Source organism: Scleropages formosus, chromosome 24 (genome assembly GCF_900964775.1).
Source record: "Scleropages formosus chromosome 24, fSclFor1.1, whole genome shotgun sequence".
Lineage (NCBI taxonomy): Eukaryota > Metazoa > Chordata > Actinopteri > Osteoglossiformes > Osteoglossidae > Scleropages > Scleropages formosus.
The window spans coordinates 20,471,819-20,491,614 of record NC_041829.1 but is presented as its reverse complement, the minus strand read 5'-3'; the positions used below and the strand labels follow the sequence as shown (position 1 = coordinate 20,491,614).

General features: G+C 42.5%; 1 protein-coding gene across 1 annotated transcript; it reads right to left on the bottom strand.

Moving 5' to 3' along the window:
• Positions 1-10,945: 10,945 nt before the first annotated feature.
• On the bottom strand, positions 10,946-13,656 carry znf503 (zinc finger protein 503). Its single transcript, XM_018761023.2, has 2 exons — positions 13,042-13,656; positions 10,946-12,697 (listed from the first exon to the last, which is right to left on the bottom strand). Exons 1-2 carry the CDS (start codon positions 13,294-13,296, stop codon positions 11,240-11,242), a joined length of 1,713 nt encoding a protein of 570 aa, XP_018616539.2. The 5' UTR covers positions 13,297-13,656; the 3' UTR covers positions 10,946-11,239.
• Between the last annotated feature and the right edge of the window lie 6,140 nt (positions 13,657-19,796).

The window sequence follows — 19,796 nt, the reverse complement described above, 5'->3', positions numbered from 1 at the left end:
CTTTGATAAGAATGTTTCCAAGATTTTAACATCTTTCTTCCTTGCAGTGGGAAATATTCTTTTCCGCTAAATTTTAGACTATCCTTCATTAAATATTTACGGTCTTTCACAGAATAAATGACCGCTAAAGATCGGTGGGTTCGGTTTACAGTGGTTAGACATGCTCTGAGAATACAAGAGCTTAAACTTGGCGATTCTGTTCATGCATAATTATTACTGTCATACTTGTATAAAAGTTTGAAGTTCAGACACTTGTGTTTATATATCTGTGTACGTAGCGCTCAGGAGAATGTGAGTGAGCATGGGCCCGCTTTACTGTCCCATATGGACATGGGCTATTGGACCTCATGCACTCCGCTCTTCATCTCACATTCGTTGCCTGTGTTGAACGTACACAAGCTGCCATGCGAGGAGCAACTGTTCCTTCGTTCTGCCTATAGGGTGCGCTGTTCACAACAAACATCACCGCAGTGTCATGCTCACATCACATGGTGTTCCTTCACAGAGCAATTTGGCAGCGCTCAAGTATACGCTGTTGAAGAGAAGGTTAAAGCAGTAAAAACCCAAAGCTGTATTAAATGACAACGTTGTTAATGGTTCTAGTTTAGCAAAACTTTTGAAACATACCTCTGTACAGATTTCACTCGTTGTGGCGTTTATGACGTCCAGCGCTATTGACAATAACAGTTCCCAGACGCGGTAACACATGGCGCGCAGCTGTGCATAACCGACTACTGTGGATGGGCATAAATGCGGAGTGCTGAATGCTGCACTTAATATCAGCAATTGTCTGTGGGCGTTTGTGGTATGCGGGCATTTTCTGAGAAACTCGTAACCGAGCCGAATCTCCCCAGTCCAGTGGAAACCGAGAGAGGCTGCGGTTGTACGCGGCGTGCGTCATGTACGGAGCGCGTTCTTGGGATCGGGAGCAGACGGCTCGCTCTTCCGGGGGAAATCGCCGTCCGTGTTCTTTGGATCTGATTCATGGGGTGTAGCTTTTTTAACAAGCAGCTGCGCGGGGTGTCATTGTTCACAGGCGCCATGTTATTCAATGCCCACATTTTTATTTGAGCAGAGACTAGGAACCAGGGGCTACAGGAGTGTCTGTGGTCTAGCTCGCTCGCTCGCTCTCTCTCACACACACACACACACACACACACACACACACACACACACACACCACACACACACACACTCTCTCTCTCTCTCTCTCTCTCTCTCTTCTAATGTGGTGCAGAAACAAAGTCCTCTTGTCACTCTTGCTGTGGGGGGGGGGGGACAGAGCTTTCACCAGCTACTGTGAGCCCCAGAGGACAAGCAGTGATGACATTGTCCAGGCTCTGTCCTTAGAAGGGGAGCACAGGTGTTTGCCCACAGAAAGCTCATAGGGGGAGACCCTGTGGCAGAAGAGGAGGAAACCACCATCTCTCAGTAAGAACAAACAGAGAAGAGCTAGAAGGACACACTAGGGCTGCTGACTCATCTCAACTCACTTGCTACACAATCTGTTGCATCAATGCTTTTCTTTAAAAATCTTTAGTCAGAGATTTGCACAGAACAAGGTTCCTGAGAAAGAACGGTGGGAGGCCCTGTGATGTCAGGGGAAAATATTTCAATGACTTTTTTTTTTCCCCCCATGAAGAAACTGTGAGCATCATTACTACCTATTGCTTTTATACAAAGCAACTGACATGTTTTACCCCTTGATACAGCTTTGCTTTTGTACTGGAGCAATTTTGTGCGAAGTACTTTGCTCAAGGGTTCAAGAGAATGGCCTCCCCTGGGATTTGAACAAGCAACCCTTAGGTTACAAGTGTGTTGTTTTGTGTTTTGCTGCTGGCTGGTCTAGCATGTTCTTGGAAGTGATATGGTCCGGCCATGCACTGTGTGTGTGTGTGTGTGTGTGTGTGTGTGTGTGTGTGTGTGTGTGTGTGTGTGTGTGTGTGTGTGTGTGTGTGTGAGAGAGTGAGAGAGAGAGAGAGAAAGAGAGAGAGAGAGAAAAACAGCGTCATTGCCCAATGATGGATTGGTGTCTCATTCGTGGTATACCCTGGCTTATGCTTCAGGAATAGTCTTTGGCCCACACTCACCCTGCACTGGACAGTTTTGATGATGGAAGAATAGATGGCCTGTCAACTACAGTGCAGTCAGTAAGTTTTAAGACTAGGTCCCATTTGACGCTATTGTGATTGCAGGGCAGCATCACCCAGCAGCCTTTCTTAGATTTTATGGACTATACCACATATAAATAGAGTAGTTTTTTTCAGCCTTTTTCCCTGTATGTAAACATGTTGTATAAAGGTTTCAAATATAGGGCTGGACTAGAAAGGCCTAAATATATGCATATATTTTCACTTCTGCGTAAGAGTATGACTAGGCCTAAATCATAGGAGGAGGGGGAACAATACAGTGATTTCTCTTGAACTGCCTTTTGCCTGTCATTTTTAGTAGTAATTACCTTTTTAATACTGCTGCTGCTGTTCAGCACAATTTTATTTTTAAAATCTGTTGTCTCCACTGAGTTTTGTCAAGGGGGGGGAAAACTGAAGGTAATTGAGCACTGTTTTTTTTTTTTTTTTTTTTTTTTCCCCCCCCTAACATGAAAGTCCATTAAACAATAAAAATGATTTGAAGCTACATTTGCCCTGAAGCCCTGTTGGTGCATATCCATACCCATTTATCTCTTGGTCAGAACCATTAGTTTCAATGTACATTGCTTAACATGTCCTTTTTCATCAGATACTTCAGAACACTGCAAAAAAAATTGCTGTTTAGGTAAGACTTTCTGAATTTATAGAAAAATACTTCAAGCTCTGCTTAAACATACATCAGGACAGTTACTGTAATTTTAGAAGGTAAATGATCAAACAGCAGACTGTAAACTATGTGGTAGCTGGTTAGGCGTCTTTATAAATGCATTTATAGATGCATTAATGTTATAGATATACGTGGGGCAGAAGTGTAGCACAGTGGTGGAAGACATTTCCTTCCAGTTAATAGACCGAGGTTTGAAACCCCACTCCTGCCGTAGTACTCTTGAGCAAGGTACTTTCCTTGAACTTTGTATTTTGTTTTTTTTTTTAATAAATCAGCTGGTTAAATGCATAAAAAATTGTATAGTAGCTCAGTATATGAACCTAGTATTGTCTAATGTCTTTGGCAAAGGTGTTTGCTAACTAATGGTTAATGATAAAATGTTAGATATGAGAATTACAAGTAAATGTAGTGTAATTATACACATAAATTGAAACAGCCAATACAGTATAAACAGCCAATACAGCTGTAATAAATGGTGTGGCTGTATTATCTCTTCCAGGTTGAACAGGAGCTCTGCAATCTCCATAGGTTACTGATAATGTTGCATCCATTCCGTCATCGGCTGTCATTGGAGCATGTAACTAGTTTGTCTTTGTCAGCTGGCAACACTGCCTAATGTCACTGTCAGTGTAGTACACTGCCTGTTTAAGTATACTGCCTTTTTGCATATTGGCGTTTTTTAATACCGGAAGTATCCATGTACTGCTCAGTAAAAGCACTCCTTTTAGAGAGATTTGTCTGGAGTTGGAGTGGGAAAATATGCTTTTTCAGCAAAGCTTGCAGCTGGATCCCCTGTATATATCCTTAAATACATTGTGTGGTTCGTCTATTGTGTGCAAAAAAAGATGAGCTAGTTAGTTTCATTGTTTCTCCACTTGTTGTGACAGCTTGTAATTTAAATGAGGGGATGTCATTGTCATAATTGTTTCAATGATTTCACAACCTAACAATTATTGTGCCTGAAAGAACTCTGTTCCTGCTATTTTGATTCTTTGATACTGATGCAATGACGAGGAACACAGATTATAACTGTATTAGTGGTTAAGTTATGCAAATATATGAGAAACACCCTCTGAGGTTCTTAAATCAGAACACTGATAAGCTTTAAATATCCATCTTCCCTCTGCTTGACAAGCTTCAAGTTCACTCAGCTAAATTAATAACATACTCCAGATTATGTGGTATAAACAGAATTTTCAAGTCACCTTTGTAGTATTGTACGATAGATAATTTTGGCAACATCCTTTGTCGGCTTTGTGTGAAAGAAGTAGACAGTAACATGGAATCTGTGTGTGAGGCCACCTGACATGTAATGCACATGTGACGTGCACTGCTCATCTGAGCCGTTCTCTTTGTGCGTGCGTGAGTGCGTGCGTGCGTGCATACATGTTAGGAGCCAATTTGCCTATTTCTTGAGTCTGGTAGTGTGAGTGAGTTGGGCTGCTTTCTTTTAACTGGGTTTAATTGTTACTGCATGTCTGGCACATGCTCTGACAGTAAAGGCACCAAACTTGCCATTGAGTCTTTAGGTGTTGGATCTGGGGTCATATTCCTCTGTAATGTCAAAGAGCAGTGGCCTGAAATTCATCACTCACAGAGCTGATGTTATGGATGCTGAGGTTTAGCGCTCCTTGTGATCACCTTGTATCAGGGAAAGATGGGCTATACGCTACATTGGGGTTGGAGCCATTTGGTGATTGCTATAGATTTGAGCAGGTGCTGCTGCTATTCACTCTGGCCATGACAACTGCTACTGTGAGGTGAATGACAGGCACACTGGTGGACTGTGTACAAAGTTCAGTGTGTCTTCTGAGTATAACATCTGCATCATTGTTTCTGCAGAACTGCTGCTGTGGAAAGGATAGGAAATGGACTCCTGTTTTGCAGAAGTGTGCAATGCGGTCTGTGGATGTATGCGAGTGGTGGCAACCCATTTTTGTATTCCAAATGTCAAGTTCCAGCAGCAAAAAGGTTCTGGTAGTTCCATAATGGTGTGGGGCACATTTTCCTGGCATGGGCTCGGTTCACTCACCAGAAGGCAGAGGTTTGAATTGCGATGTGTCACCCTTCTGAATAACTGTCTCCATGATGCCGCCTTCCTTCTCTGATGGGAAGGGTAGCTTCTAGGACCACGGTGCTATAATCCACTGGGCAAATGTTTTGGACTGGTGGATTGACTGTGGGACTGGTTATTGTCGTCTGTCAAACCAACATGAAGTAAAGAGAATTCCTTCTATGAGCAATCTGGCACAGTTCTTGCACAATGGTTCTAGACCCTTTGCTACACCATATCCAGTGCTGCCCTCCCTGCACACATTGATCCAACAGCCTTTAGTGTTACATTAGTGTCTTGTTTTTTCCATTTTTTCAGCTTGCAACTAGCATAAGCTACTTTTACATTTGTGCCACCCAAAAAGTCTCTTCAACATATTTTGCTTAATATCTTCAAATTGTTCTGGATCCAATAAGACGTATAAATTTCCATAATGTTTTCTTCATCAAAAGCCAAAAGGCTCAATTCAACGAAATCCAGATGTATCGTGGCATAGAATGCAATACCCAAACTATCCTTAAATGAGTGGCAATTAGGCTTTCAAAGCACAAGAAATGGCCATAAGAATAGACATCTTGAGTGACATGGATTTGTGAATGCCATTTTCTTTTTGTATATCATCTTGATGAGCACTTAAAATTTGTAATTCAATGAAGAAAATTACATGTAAAAACTGAACAGGGTTCAGGGCTGCCTTGTTACCGAGTGAATTGTTAGCTACAAGCTCCATTACCATATATCGTGGGAGCTGCAGTTAGGATTAATCTGTCAAAAGGGATGGTTTAGTGTTGATGAATATAACATGTGACCATTAATGATGTTGATTTTATCTCCCGAGATTAGCATGATTTACTTTGGATGGATAATAACGTCATTTGCTTGATGCGGTAGATCTGTTTACGAGCTGATTAAATGGTAAGGCCTTGCTTCATTTCATGCTATTTGGTTTACAGCTTCATTACTGCAATCACAAAAGCTGTGGAAATGTCCCACATCCTATGTCATAATAAATCATTGTTTTAAATTGCTGCTAAGCATTTTAGCATGCCACTTTTTGGTACAGGGGGCTGGACATTACTTAGAAAATGTGAAAAAGGAAATATTGGAAAACCACTACAATAGTGGAAGAAAGGCGAATCTCTTTATTATTAAACAGTTAAAAGGGCATTTGAGTAATTAGGTGTAACTGATTGTCTTATAATTGAGGACATTTCAAAAGATGACTTCTGTTTTTAGAGAGATCCTCTTGACTGACCCAGAAACTTCTGCATGCCACAGTGTAATTAACCGTTCCAATTTTTACTTGTTTATCTGCGATTAAAAAACTATTTGGAATGACTTATTTTACTTCTAACTTCTTACATCTGTATGGTCATTTAATTAATACAGAATGCATTGGATGATTTGTGTTGTTCATTTCAAGTGACAGGCTACCTGAAATGCTTGCGGTAGCTTTGCATTCAAAAAGCTTTGCGATTACGAAAGCCATAATTCGAATCATAAGATAAAAATGTTACTAATATACTTATTAGTGCAATTATGATTTTAAGTTTGGTTCCTGTTTTTTAGTAGCCTTTGATCTTACTCAACAGTAAGATTGTTTTCCTCCTCGGTGCAGTTACAGAAAAGACGGTGGGATGCGTATCCGCCACAGTGTAGTATTTCATGCTAGCAGACACTAGAACCGTGCTGGAAGAAGTAATGCAGCTGTGTGTTTGGCGTGTCTGAGTGAAGCCACGCTTTTGCTGCATTTTTACCACTGGCAGCGTGCTCACAGTATGCCTTTTAACTTTCAACACACCCAGTAATTAAAGATGCAGGGCCAGAGGTGCTTAGTGTGTCGTAAACATGGGGTTATGTGTGAGTCACAGCGGGAGCCCTCCTTGCCAGGTGTAAGCGTGAGCATGACACAAGCCAGAGTAGCGAGCCTTTTTCTGTTTTCCAGCATGTGTTGCGCAATGTGCAGTAGAGGAGAGGCCCTGCTAATGAGTAAACCGTGGTGGCACTCCACACTGGCGAGCGGCAGGCTCTGCGATGATGGTGAGATGGTGATGATGATGATGATGATAAGGCCTGGAGGACTGCGGCGAAATCCAGCGCGCTGCTCCGTAAAATAAAGTTCGTCTGAGAAAGACCCAGAGCTGCTCCAGTCCAGCCCTTCCCCTCCATGTCCTTCACAGGCACTTCACTGGAGAAGTTTACAGTTGCCTACAAGACACCAGAGTACAGGGCAGCATGCAGTGTTTTATGTGCAAAACTGGCTTTGATGATCCTTTGGCCGTATTCAAGCAGCAGTTGAAAAGGAAAAACAGCTGAGTACTTTGTACATTTTCGGCGTAGCAGTCCAAGTGGGTTGATTTGGAAGATACTCATCCTAGAATTAATCTCTGTAAGAAATACTTGGGGTGACAGTGAGCAAAATACAGTATTTCCCTCCTGTCCGGACTGTTTTCTAATAGCAGGACAAAGCCTCAGTGTGGGTTCAGTGTTGCACTGTGTTTTTGAAGACATTGCCTGAATGAAGAAAGACAATAGTGATTTTCCATCGTCTGAGATATCATTAAGCATTTAGTGTATTAAGCCAGGTTTGTCTTCATAAAAGCAATATTATTTCTGCAGTTTATTTTTAAAATAATTGCCTGCACTTTCAGATATTTGCAATTTCCTGTTTTTCTTACTATACATATTTTCTATATTGAATCAAGTTTTTCATACTTTATATCCTGTACATTTTTTAACAAAATTTTAAAATTGTGTTGTTGAAGTACAACATTGATATGTAATGCTATTTTTCTGCTATCCACGCAAAAAAGATTAATTTATGTGCACAAGTATCTACAGTACTACTCTGGAGGGGGCATGATGAATGGCTTTCTGCGGGAAACTTCAATATATCCATCATGATGTGGGTGAGAATGCAAATGAAGTTTTCAGTCACTGTCATTATGAGCTGAATCATGCATACTTTGTTAAAATAAACCCTTTTGTGCCTCTTAGGAACATGCATGGAGTGAGGAAGCAGTCCCATATTAGAAATTCGTAAATGTGTGTATATGAAATGGGGTAAAATGTTTTTTGAAGAACAAAAAAAACACTGAAGTGTAATTATATTACACTACCTAGAAATTCAATGTAAAATATCACACTGCTTTCCTTTCCTTAGTACAAGTCTTTAAAGTTTTATACGAAAATTAATTTAATTTTCTTGTGACGTTACTATATAAAGTGTATCTGTAAAATCCAGTAGGGTGTTACACTGTGTGTGTAACTGTAGGACATACTTTACCAGCTGCATTGATACAATGTGTATGTTACACTGCCATATGGCAGACTGCTGAGAGATTTGACTTTTTTTTTTTTAAATTAATTTTCAAAATAGGTTCTGTGTATTTGACATGAAATGAAAACAGAAGGAAGAGTATGCTGAAAGGGCCGGTGGATTATATATGGCTTTTCCTCCGCAAGCACATTGGAAGCCCAAACAGCCTTCACTCTCTGGTTATAAGGCAACATAAATCATCCACAGCTCTGGTCTCAGGTCAAGCCAAGGTTGTGTCCTGGTACGAGGGGCCTTCTAGAACACTCTTTTATGGAGGTGGGTGTTAAAAGATAAGAGCGCTGAGACTCATCCATCTAGCAGTGGGCTCAACAAAACATGCTGGTCCAAAGCAGTGTTTGTCCCCTTCTTCTCATGTACACATACCATCACGTGTATTACATATACAGTACACATGTATTATTGTGTGTGTGTGGGGCAGGCTATTTGAAGGCACATTAAATTGTTCCATTAGTAATTGCATTGTAATGAGTTAGGTATGAATGACACTTAAACTAATCAAACATTTTCAGGGCAAGATCAGTAATGCTAAATAAGGATGAGTTATATTACAAAATCACTGCAGACCTGGAAATTTTAAGTGGGGAAAAAATGGTATGATTGCACAGCAAATGGGTTCCAGTAAATTTTTGTCAAATTTTGATAAATGTATTAGTCACTTTGTTCTCTGCCAGCGTTTCACTCATTGAATAGTTGAGGAAATGAGCACCCGGGGCCCAGGGCTTTGTCATGGTATTTGAACAAATTCACTGTACCACAGGGGTTTGTTTCCCTTTGCCCGGCGCGCGCGCGCGCACACTCTTACTCTACAACTAAGTCGACTGGTGAGCGGCAACAACTGAATACATCACCGTGTGATCTTCGCGTCTTACAAATTTAATTAACAAATTACTTAAAACAGGCGTTTTCTAAACCGCTTTTAATTTGAGTTCTAATTAAAATGTTGTGTAACATAATTGTTCAATCATAGGTGCTACAAATCCGTTTCACAGAAGCGTTTGTCAAAATATTTATTAAATAACCACAAAGTCCTTGTTGGATGTTAGATGAAAATACTGCATCAGCTGCAAAACAAACGGACGGGGACGGGGACGGACACGGACGGACACGGACGGACACACACGCACAGCGCCGTGTTCCGAGGCGCACCCGCCCGGTGTGCTGCCTCCTCCGCTGGTGCTCTTCTCTTACACCTGCTCATTTCTCTGTGAACCTTTATTCTGTAACTTCAAAAAAATCACCTCGAAACAGTGACTTAAAATTCTTTTATTGAATTTATATCTATTTATTTATATCACAAAACTAAGTTTTATCTTTGTTCAGGGGTAAATAAAAAACTGACTCCACAAGATTATAATTTCGTAAGCGGCCTACATTTGTAAGAGAGTTTTAAAATTAGTTTAAATGTATCGTTGATTGAATGCGTTTATTTTGGGTGGTATCTCATTTATGCTGTTGGAATTTGTCCAATCTATAGGCGCATTATTAATGTATTTTATAATCATGTAGGATACATGGTGACATGAGCGGTACTGCCCGTCCCATATGTTCCAGACAGTAAAATTAATATTTAAGTAAATAATACTTTAAAGCGCGATTAAAAGTATTTGTAAAAACTGACAGCAATCGGTGGTGTGAAACGGTTTACTATGTCTATGCGTGTTGTGAAAGGTGGTTCTATGCTTTCCTTTCCAGGTCGGGGTGGCCCGTTACTGAAACAAGTGGAAATCTGAACTTAATCATAATTTAAGGTTTTAACTGTTTTTCCAGTAAAATAATTAGACGCCGGATGGATGGAAGACGGCATAGCATAAATACGTGTGCAAAACACAGAGCTGCAGGTTTCTTACAAGTCAGCGGAATAAATGTGAATTTTTAACTTTTAAATTGGTTTAAGTACTTTACAAAATATGATATTTTAACATTTGCCCTGATGAAAGGTCCAACAGTTATTCTAAGATGATGTGTAGAAATTAGAAGTAGGTTTTCACTTTTCAGTATTTAAAAAATTAAGAGCAATAACTGCATCTCAAATCTCAAAAAGACCGCTTTGAAAGTATGTTCTTAATGCTGTTTCCACAGCAATTACATTTAGATATGTGATTATTCGGAAGGGTGGTTACTGATTTTAACTCGTATAAGCAGAAGTGAACTCTAAATAATTTTCCTGAAGAATTTTAACTGGACGGTTCGTTTTATACAAACTTTTTTTATAGGAATCCATACCAATTTGCGGGGGGGGGGGGGGAATCTACAGAAAAAAGCTGCATGTACAGAAGTCCCGTGCTCAGAATATATATATATATTACACAAATTGAACACAACAAAAAAGTATTCTGACGCAAAAATTACATCTAACACCGAACTGCAGATTTAAGAGGGCGGATGCGATTTGTTCCAGTGCGTGTCCATTAAAGAAAGTGGCCAAAACTGTGTGAATTACATATTTCTGAAAAAAAGATATTTATATATAAACACCACTTTGTGCGGAAGTGCAATAGCCATTGTAGGAAACGAAGACCAGCGCGGCTTTTGGAATAGAATTCTTATTTTTTCCAGAATACATACAAAAAAATACCACTCTCTCTCATGGTATAACACCTTAAAAATAATTGCGATTTTAAAGGAGGACAAGCCGAGTTTTTTTTTTTTTTTTTTTTTTTTTTTTCTTTTTTTTAAAGTAACAAACATGCATGTAAATCATTTCATCTTGGGAGAAGACATTAAATAATAACATACAGTACAATCAGCAATTTCAAATAAACATCGAAATGGGGGGGGAAAAAAATCCAAAACTATCATTTGTATTCTACCATTGGCGGTTTCACTTTACCTAGTTTAAAAGTAATGCACTTTTTGAGTTCTCTTTCACGTATCGTTATTAATTATTATTATAATTATAATTATTATTATTATTATATTGTCCCGCTTTAAGCTAACAAATAAATACAGTGGGTCCACGGATCCGGTCCTGAAGTGGACATTCAGTATAAAAGTCTAGACGAGCGCTTCTTCCGCACCGCGAGTCCTGTTCACTGGTATCCGAGCGCCGACGCGGCTGTGGTCAGTCTCTGTCCATACAGCGCGTACGGGGAGTAGTAGGGACCCGTGGCTGCGGGCACCGGCACCGGGGCGCCCGGGGTGGGCAGCGGGCTTTTCGAGTACGGATGGTAGCGGCTACTCAGTCCGAGCGCGTGGTGCGGGCTGCGCAGCGCCAGCGCGCCGGGGCTGCCCGGGCCGCCCGCCGGAGGCATGTGCATGTGGCACGCCATGGCGGCCGCCGCGGCGCTGGCCAGCGACGACGAGCTCGGGTAGCCCGAGATGAGTTTCTCCGTGCCCGCGAACGCCGTGTGCGTCCGCAAGTGGCTGAGCAGCTCTTCGGAGGAAGAGAAGCGCTTGTCGCACGGTCCGTTCGCCGACACCCAGTTGCAGACGTGCGGCAGAGGGTCGTTGGGCAGCATGAAGCCGTACGGGTACAGGGGGTGTCCGGCGAAGGACGGCGGGGACGAGTGGACGCCGTGCAGCGGGTGCGTCGGGTACATGAGCGGGTAGCCAGACTTGAGCGCGGTGGCGGCCGCCGCGTCGTGCGAGCAGGAAGCACCGGCCGCCCCCGCCAGATGACTGGCACAGTGGTAACTGAGGCAGTAGGGGTCTCTGCACAGGCTGGCCGACATGATGGAGGGTGGCGAGGCTCCGGCCAGGGGGCTCGACCCGGCTTTGCTGCAGCCCAGCGAGCCGGCGGCGGCGAACTGCGCATTTATGAGGTGGCCGCTCGATTTGGTGGGGTCTAAAGTGACCCCGTGGGGCAGGAAGTGTTGAGGGTAGCCCGCGTAGGGTCCCGCCAGGGTTCCGGGGTACGACATGCCAGCAGGTGGCAAAGGAAACACGGTCTGGCCAGGTTTATAGGGGGACACCGGGGCCACCAGGCCGGATCCCAGCACGGAGGAGGCCGACGACACTGAGGAGGAGTCCGAAGTGACGGTTTTGGACCCTGGCGTGGTCTCCTGGTGCTGGTTCACCTCCACGTTAATCCCCGCACAGCTGACACTAATCCGGCTGTGGCTCACGCTGGTGGTCCCGGAGCCCTCGGAGGAGCCGCTTTTCCCCCCGTCGGGCTCCTTCTTCTCCTCCGTCCGCTCGGCCGGCTTGGCCTCGGACGGCAGCGGCGACGCCGAGGCGCAGGAGTTGGGGCTGCCCGTCCTGGGGGTGAATGGCTGGCAGGTGGCGCTCGGCACACGGAAACCACACTTATCTCCAGCGGAAACCCCCGAGGACGAGTCCTTCTTCTCCGAAGACTTGGAGTAAGGCTTAAAGCTCGACTTGTCTTCCACCCCGATATCGCTCATCTTCAGGGGCCCGGATTTGGGCTCCTTCTCGGTAGTTCCATTGGAGGTGACGGAGGAGAGCTTGGATGACGGTGGAGGGTCCGGCTTCCCGATCTGAGAGCACGTCTGTGCCAGCAGGGCCAGGGGACTCTTCTTGGCATCTAACTACAAACCAAATACACATCGATATCGGAACCTGGACTTAAATAAACACGTGCTTCATAAACACACCATAAATTAATTACACTGTATATTTTCACCGATATTGGGGCTGAAGCGTCAGTGTTCAAACGCATTTCGCGCAGAAATCCGAAATGTGAATTATTAAATTCACATTTTAAGGCGTGCGTAAACATTGAGGTAATGCCATTTTTTTATTATTATTATTATTATTATTATTATTATTATTAACAATCCGAGAAGCAAGACTAGTACCCGAATGATTACACTCGATCGCTGTTTCCTCTGTAAAATGGTACTAAGGTAAAATATTTTCTGTTTTTACTTACCTCGATTGGACTAACAGGCGTGGAAGGCAGAGGCTGGAGGTACTCGGGGTGTAAAATGTGTCCTGCCCGAGCCGTAAGCATTTTCAGGACCTTGATGGGGAGACGGTTGGCTTGGCGGAGAGGGTCCGAGGGCGGCGCGGGGTGCAGAAAGGGCTTGGTGGTGCTACTGGAGACGTTTCTCCCAGAGCCGCTCTTCTCCCACACCTGATCAGCAGTGTCACTTCTCAGAGCAGACACCGAAGGCGATGTGATCATGACCCAATTCTCGCTCAGATGGGGGGGAAATGCATTTATCTCAACTAAAAAATATACATACGCATCTCTTCTTTGTAAAGGCGGTCAAATATGAGTCCAAAAAAAGCAAAGTCGGTATAATCCTTATAGGCAGAGGCAAAGGACGGAGCAGAATGCGAGCGAAGCGCAGACGCGAGGCTGTGTGCGCATCGTAGTCTGGAATTGCTGTGTGTCTCCCGCAGGTCCGCTCGCCAGTCCGCCCGACGCAGGATCTGCTGGAGAAAGTCACTTCAAAAGCAGCTGAATTAGTGCGAGATTAAAGCCTTTGCCGCCTTCCAATCAAATGGGAGCCCGAGGTGATTGGAGGGTCAAGGGGAAGTTACGTCACCTCCTCTGCGCGGGGTTTCTGTGCAGCCGCAGTCGGAGAGAGAGGGAGGGAGGGAGAGAGAAAGAGGAGGGAGGCGGGGGGAGAGAGAGAGAGAGAGAGAGAGAGAGAGGGAGGAGGGAGGAGGGAGGCGGGGGAAGGAAGGAAGGAAGATCCAGCTTAATGTTTTGGTTCTTGTGCACGTTTTCGCTCCCCTTTGTGGCTTTATAACGACACACATCTACCTTTATCAATTCGTCTTTCGCATGTGAATAGCTTTAGACAAACTTTAAATTATGTTCAAGCGGTTAAGAACCCCAAGGCTGTGGGGTGCTTTTTATGATTCAAGTTAATGTTAAGCCCTTTATTCATCATCATGTTTTGTACGCCTGTTACTAAGATATTTTTTCAGTCCTAAAAATTAGGATTGTTTGTATATATTGTCGTCTTATAAAACATTTTTTTTTCCGTAACGCGTAAAATAGCGCATACCTTATTCAGTATTTTTAAGTAAAATGTTTTCTTTTTACATTTGATAAACTAGTTCCATTTTAACAGCTCGGGGCCTTTTGAGACCCCTTTATTTGTGGACTGTATTGATTGTACAGCAAACAGAAGATCAACTTATGTGTCTGGTTTAAATTCCCCAATCAGACGTGCGTTGACAAGAGTGGACCAATGCATAGATGGAGGGATGTGAATGTCACATGTTTTCAGTATTAATGTACACCTCCCTTCTATTTCCATCTCGACCCCTCCGTCAACTGTCAATTCTACTCGACCGCAATCAATCACTTATTTGTCAGTGACTGTCAATCTGTCCTTGATTTATGTCAGCTTTTGTTGCTGATTACAAGCCTGGTGTGACCGAGAGGAGGAGGAGGAGGAGGAGGAAATAAGAGAGCGCGAAGCAAGAAGACACTTCTGAGAAGTGCTATTTGGTGTGGGCAAATAAGTAATCTTTTTATATTCAGAAAGGAGCTATATACAAATTTACTGCGGCTGGGCACATCCTTGGTTTTACATTCTGTCCATACAGACTGAAAGGAACAGACAGACTCTTTTAACCAGCTACACTACTACAACAACCCAGTGACTAACCTTCACATTTATTTCACTTTTTTTCTCTTGCAGTATTTGTGTTTTTAAGAATATCTTGAACAATTAGGTCACTACGCACTTTTGCTTAGGCCTAGTAGTGGGGGACTAAGTGTTTTTTTTTTTTTTTTTTTTATAAAGTGAAGAAAGGGTTCCTTTTATGGTTGCTGAGATTTAAAAGAACTGAATAGCAAGATTATCTTAATGTAGAGACTGATGGCAGTGTAATCGTGATTTATAACAGCTGTCTAACTTTTGATAAGATCCTTTGTATGTTCGAAAATGCTTGAATTTGCATTTCTTTGATTAATTTGAAAAATAAAAAAATCATTATTTGTGTGGTGTAAATAAAAGAGACGATTTGTGAACTCGGATAATGTCATAATTGAGTACAATATATGCTAACTCCACTTTGATTCGTGGGCTGACTTGGTGGCCCTACAGTCTTCAACAGCAACAAAAGGTCACTTGGATACAAACAGGTTTGACAAGTGAAGAACATGGAAAGCGCTCAGGGGCTGCACCTAATTTCCGACCTAGACTCCCCAATAAGGATTTGTTTTTTAAGCGCTTAAACACATCCCGTACTTGTTAATAAAAAGGTGTAACACTTGTAAGAGTAATAACTTACAACATACATTAACAAAGCTGAGTTTGCACACAGCGTTTAACTTCATACTTTAATAAGAGTGATTAATGCATTATGTTTGATACTTAAAACTGCGAGTGCGTTTTCCTAAAACACACGGACGTGAACTGTTGTCGAGAAATCTTTAGTTTCTGTGAGCATGCATTTTCCAAGCATACCACTTTTGTTGGTTAACATTTATTTAATCTTTATCATGTAATGTAACGTTACACATCTGCCGCGTTTCGGGTTCTTGTGCATGTACTCTTTCAACGTGTCTAGTTTAAATCGTAAGTAATAAATGCAAAGTGCATTTTTTTTTGAAAATATATAAAGATGTAAAAAATATGTAACATTTCTTGGCGATTTCCTTGTCCTTACTAACGAAAGAATGGAGGAAAATGTAAAGCAATATTATCTTGAGTTATATGAGACATGATTTTTGCAGTTGAGCAAACTGCAGGCTTTCTGTTGCGTTCATTGGCAAGGACGTCAAGTTGATTTTATTTACTCACAATAGAAATTATTTATTTAAAGGGCCAGAGAGGAGGAAAGAGGAGGCTAAAGAAGGGCAAAGAAGGGCGTCTTTGAGAAAGGAGAAGTGTAAAAGGGCTCTGAAGCACTGAGCGCTGAGATGGCTAATCAGCGGCGCGGCGCGGCTCCGGGGGCTCGGCGCTGCTCCACAATGGCTCTTCCCTTTCATGTGCGCCTGCACGGAGGCGCTCAATTAAAAGCCTATCAGTTTGTAAGTAAATCAACGCCTATCAAAGTTGTCACATCAAACAAAACGATTATTATTGCAACCCGCCTCCCCTATTAATCTCTTTTCTACGGTAATCCACTTGACAGGTCACCCGGGAGAGTGGAAAAACCTGGAGTGGACGGAGCCACGAACACTTAGTCTGCACTTGGGTCAACTTTACACACGCCGCATGTTTTCTTCCGAAGTGCTCTGCGAAATTTCTAGGGGTGCGCGAGCGCAATTGACGCAGCAATGTACATCAACGCACGTTTAGTGCGTAGGCCCAATTCCGGACGTGTGGAACTTGGGATAAAATTCTCTTTCTTTTACATTATTTTACAGGATTTGTATTTAGCCCAACACTCTGAAATGTAGATGCATTTTGGAGGGAACTTATTTAGCTGAATAAATTGTTAAAAGTTATTTGGATGGTTTAATACTAGGAAGGTACTTGTTTTTATTCATACTGCATTTTTGAAAGTTCTTGTCTTCTTACCAAACAGTAAAATAAAACTAGTTTGAGTTGTTCTTATTCCGACATTGTTCCATACTCGAGTGCGTACCAATAAAAATGTCATATTTTAAAGTGGAAATAACATTGTAAACGGTATCATACGTTATTACAAACTGCAAAAATACTTGTGCACAAATTTATATTTTGAGTTTATAGGTTGTGTCTAGTCTAGTGTGTAGGTTGCAGTAATGCAGCATACAACTCCGCAATTAAAAAAAGTAAACAGATATTTTTCACAAAATTGGAAAATTAAACCTTTTTCTCGGACTCGGATCAACTTTATTCCCATGTCCTGTTTCTCCAAGAGGGTTTCATAAGTCTGACTAATGCAATTAGAATATCTTGCTGACGAGTAAAAAGTAAAAAAAAAAAAAACAGAAAAAAAAATGCACAGAGGGTTTTTTGCTTTCTATTATTTGTGTTTTTTGATTGATAACAGGGTTCGGTGTTTTCCGCAAAGGCTGTCTGACACCGACACACTTCTTGAGTTATTGGGGCAGAGAAGGGCGCCCATAAATTCCCATCGTCAGGCAGAAACTCTCTTTATTGTGCGTGTGATGGATGGCCCTGTGCACCGCACACCAAATACCCGGCATTACCCTTAAATGGGAAACACATTTTTTTCGTTGCCATAATTCATGATATTTAAATAGAAGGGTTTTAAAACGCTTCCCTATATTTCACACCCTGACATGTTTATGAATCACCCCTTGCATGCAAATATAATTATTTAGAGCACAGAAGTGCCAAGTGTGTTAGCTCTGCAGCCCAGCTCACACACCGAGCTCCTTGTTGTGGCGCGAGCAAAGAAGCGAGGTTCTCATACAGCTGGGATTCATATATTCCACGGCATATTTTTTTATTCAATTAAATCGTGGAAAATACAGTTCAGAGTCTTTTAAAACCCCACTTTTTGGAGGCATCGAATCGATTCGACTGTTTTTAGAGAAAGCACCCGCTTAACAAAAAGCAGTGTTTTTAAATTACTAACTAAGCCGGTGTTGACTTTAAATAATATATATATTATATATATAAATGAATGAATAAATATGTTGCACAAATGGAATCTCAGTATTTCAAAAGTCAGTTTATTGGTGTCATAAATGTGAGAAATAGCACGTGTAGTTATGTGGACATCATTGTGTGCGAGGCGTTAAACAAGAACGGGTGAAAATTGCTTTTATTCATTGTGCCATAATTATACACACAGTTCGTACAATGAATGTTATTTAACAACAGCATCATTGATTGACGTAACTATGTCACACATGATAGGGTATTAAAGAAGAAGAGCAATCCAATTCCAATCCAAGGTCCACCAGTTTGAGAGACATCCGCGTAATACAGTTTTTACCGAGTCAGTGTGTATTTTGAGCAGCAACTCGTCGGTCGGGTGGGTTAAGAGTTAAAGATTAATGATGACTAGTTATCAGATCATCACGAAGTAACAAAAAATGAATTTCCGCACTAAGGCGACCGCTTTTAAGCAGAGCAAAATGGAATGCAGCAAATTATTAATAAAGCGAGCCAGCCACATTACCTGTATTAAAAGGCTATGAGCTCCGTAATGACAAAAGGCCGAACACGACTGTCAATATTCCTTTAATAATCTCTCTCAGGTACGAGTGACGGCGTGAACTCGTGCGCGAAGGCGGCTTGCGGACGGCGTCCTCGCGGGAGGCGCGTGGAGAGCGCGGGCGAACGTCGTCGACCCGGGAACGTCGTCTTCACCGCCACTTCCGCCAAGGGGAGGTGCCACGTGACGTGTCGGCGGAGCCGCGTGAAGGAGGGCAGTAGCGTGGCGTGGCGTGGCGTGGCAATCGCGACACAGCCTGTCCTCCTCCTCCTCCTCCTCCTCCTCCACGGGCTCCGGCGCGCACCTGTGTGTGTAACTGCGTTCGTTTCGGGCTCGCGCTGCTCGGAAACATTATTACAAGTGCAGCACGGAGTGTAGGGTTCAGGGCTCTCACAACTAGGCTTGCAAGCTGAAGCTGAGCTCACGTCACCGTCCTCCTCACTCACTCACTCACTCACTCACTGACACTGGGTTTGATTTGCTGCTCCAGTCCAGACCATCATCATCGCATCAGGTTCCTTGAATTAATACCCACCCAATACTCATGCTGACATCGAGTAGTCTCCCAAAATAAGAATAAAGGCTCATTTCTAACTTCGTAGCTTGCTTGTGGTTATTACTGCCGTACAGTACTTTTCTCCTGCACCCTGGTGGTGTTCAGGGTTTCGGGCGCTTCGGCCTCATGAGGACGTGTTCCTGTGTGTGTACGTGTGGCGCTCGGAGCGTTTGGCAGGACGGAGGTGGAACGCCACGAAGCACTCCCATTGATTCTGAAGGGTTTGTGCTCCACTGGTGCTCTCAGGCCAAACCTCTTGTGTACTTTTCAGCACACTTGCGTGTAACGGTTTCTTTAATAACTGCCCTAATGTGTCTTTACGTAAACATCAGAGTATTGAGCAAGTTAACTGCGTTCGTATTTTAAGTTATGGAAATATTTCGAAAATCTTGAAAATGGGATAAATCCGACATACGAAAGGGATGAGACCTCACGCTGTTTTCCGTTTGTGTGTATACATATATACGTATGATATTTATAAAGTGGGACCCTTTGAGCTGAACATACAGCAATAATCTGCTTATTTTTCAAAAAATATGTAACAAAGCTGCGTACTACAGCGTCACTCACTAACCATTGAAATTGAGATTCAGCTTTTATCAGTGACTGTGTTATGTGGTTCCAAAGAGTGCAAGTGCAAGCAAGGTCTACTTGGAATGGAGGATCAACTAGATCATCAGAATTTTCACCTGTTCTAGCTCATCTGCTGTGTACAGAGTTAGACATAAATGTAAATCTTCTCAAGGGCACTTTGGTGGTTATACTTTGTCATCCATGAAGGCTTTTGTATGCAAGAGAAGGAAAAAATGTTGACTTAAATTTACTGAAACTCTGCATAGTTGGTAACATGGTACCACACCATACAACAGTGTCAGTAATTCACATTTAAAAGCTCTTATGTGTAGCTTGATTTTATTCCAAAATGCCAAACCTGTGTTGGAAGCAACTGCCGTTCATTGCCATAGTGACTTCAGATATCAAAAGTTAGCTGCCTCTATTTCAGTGAATGTCTTACTGTTTGAAGTCCGCTACACAAGGTGACC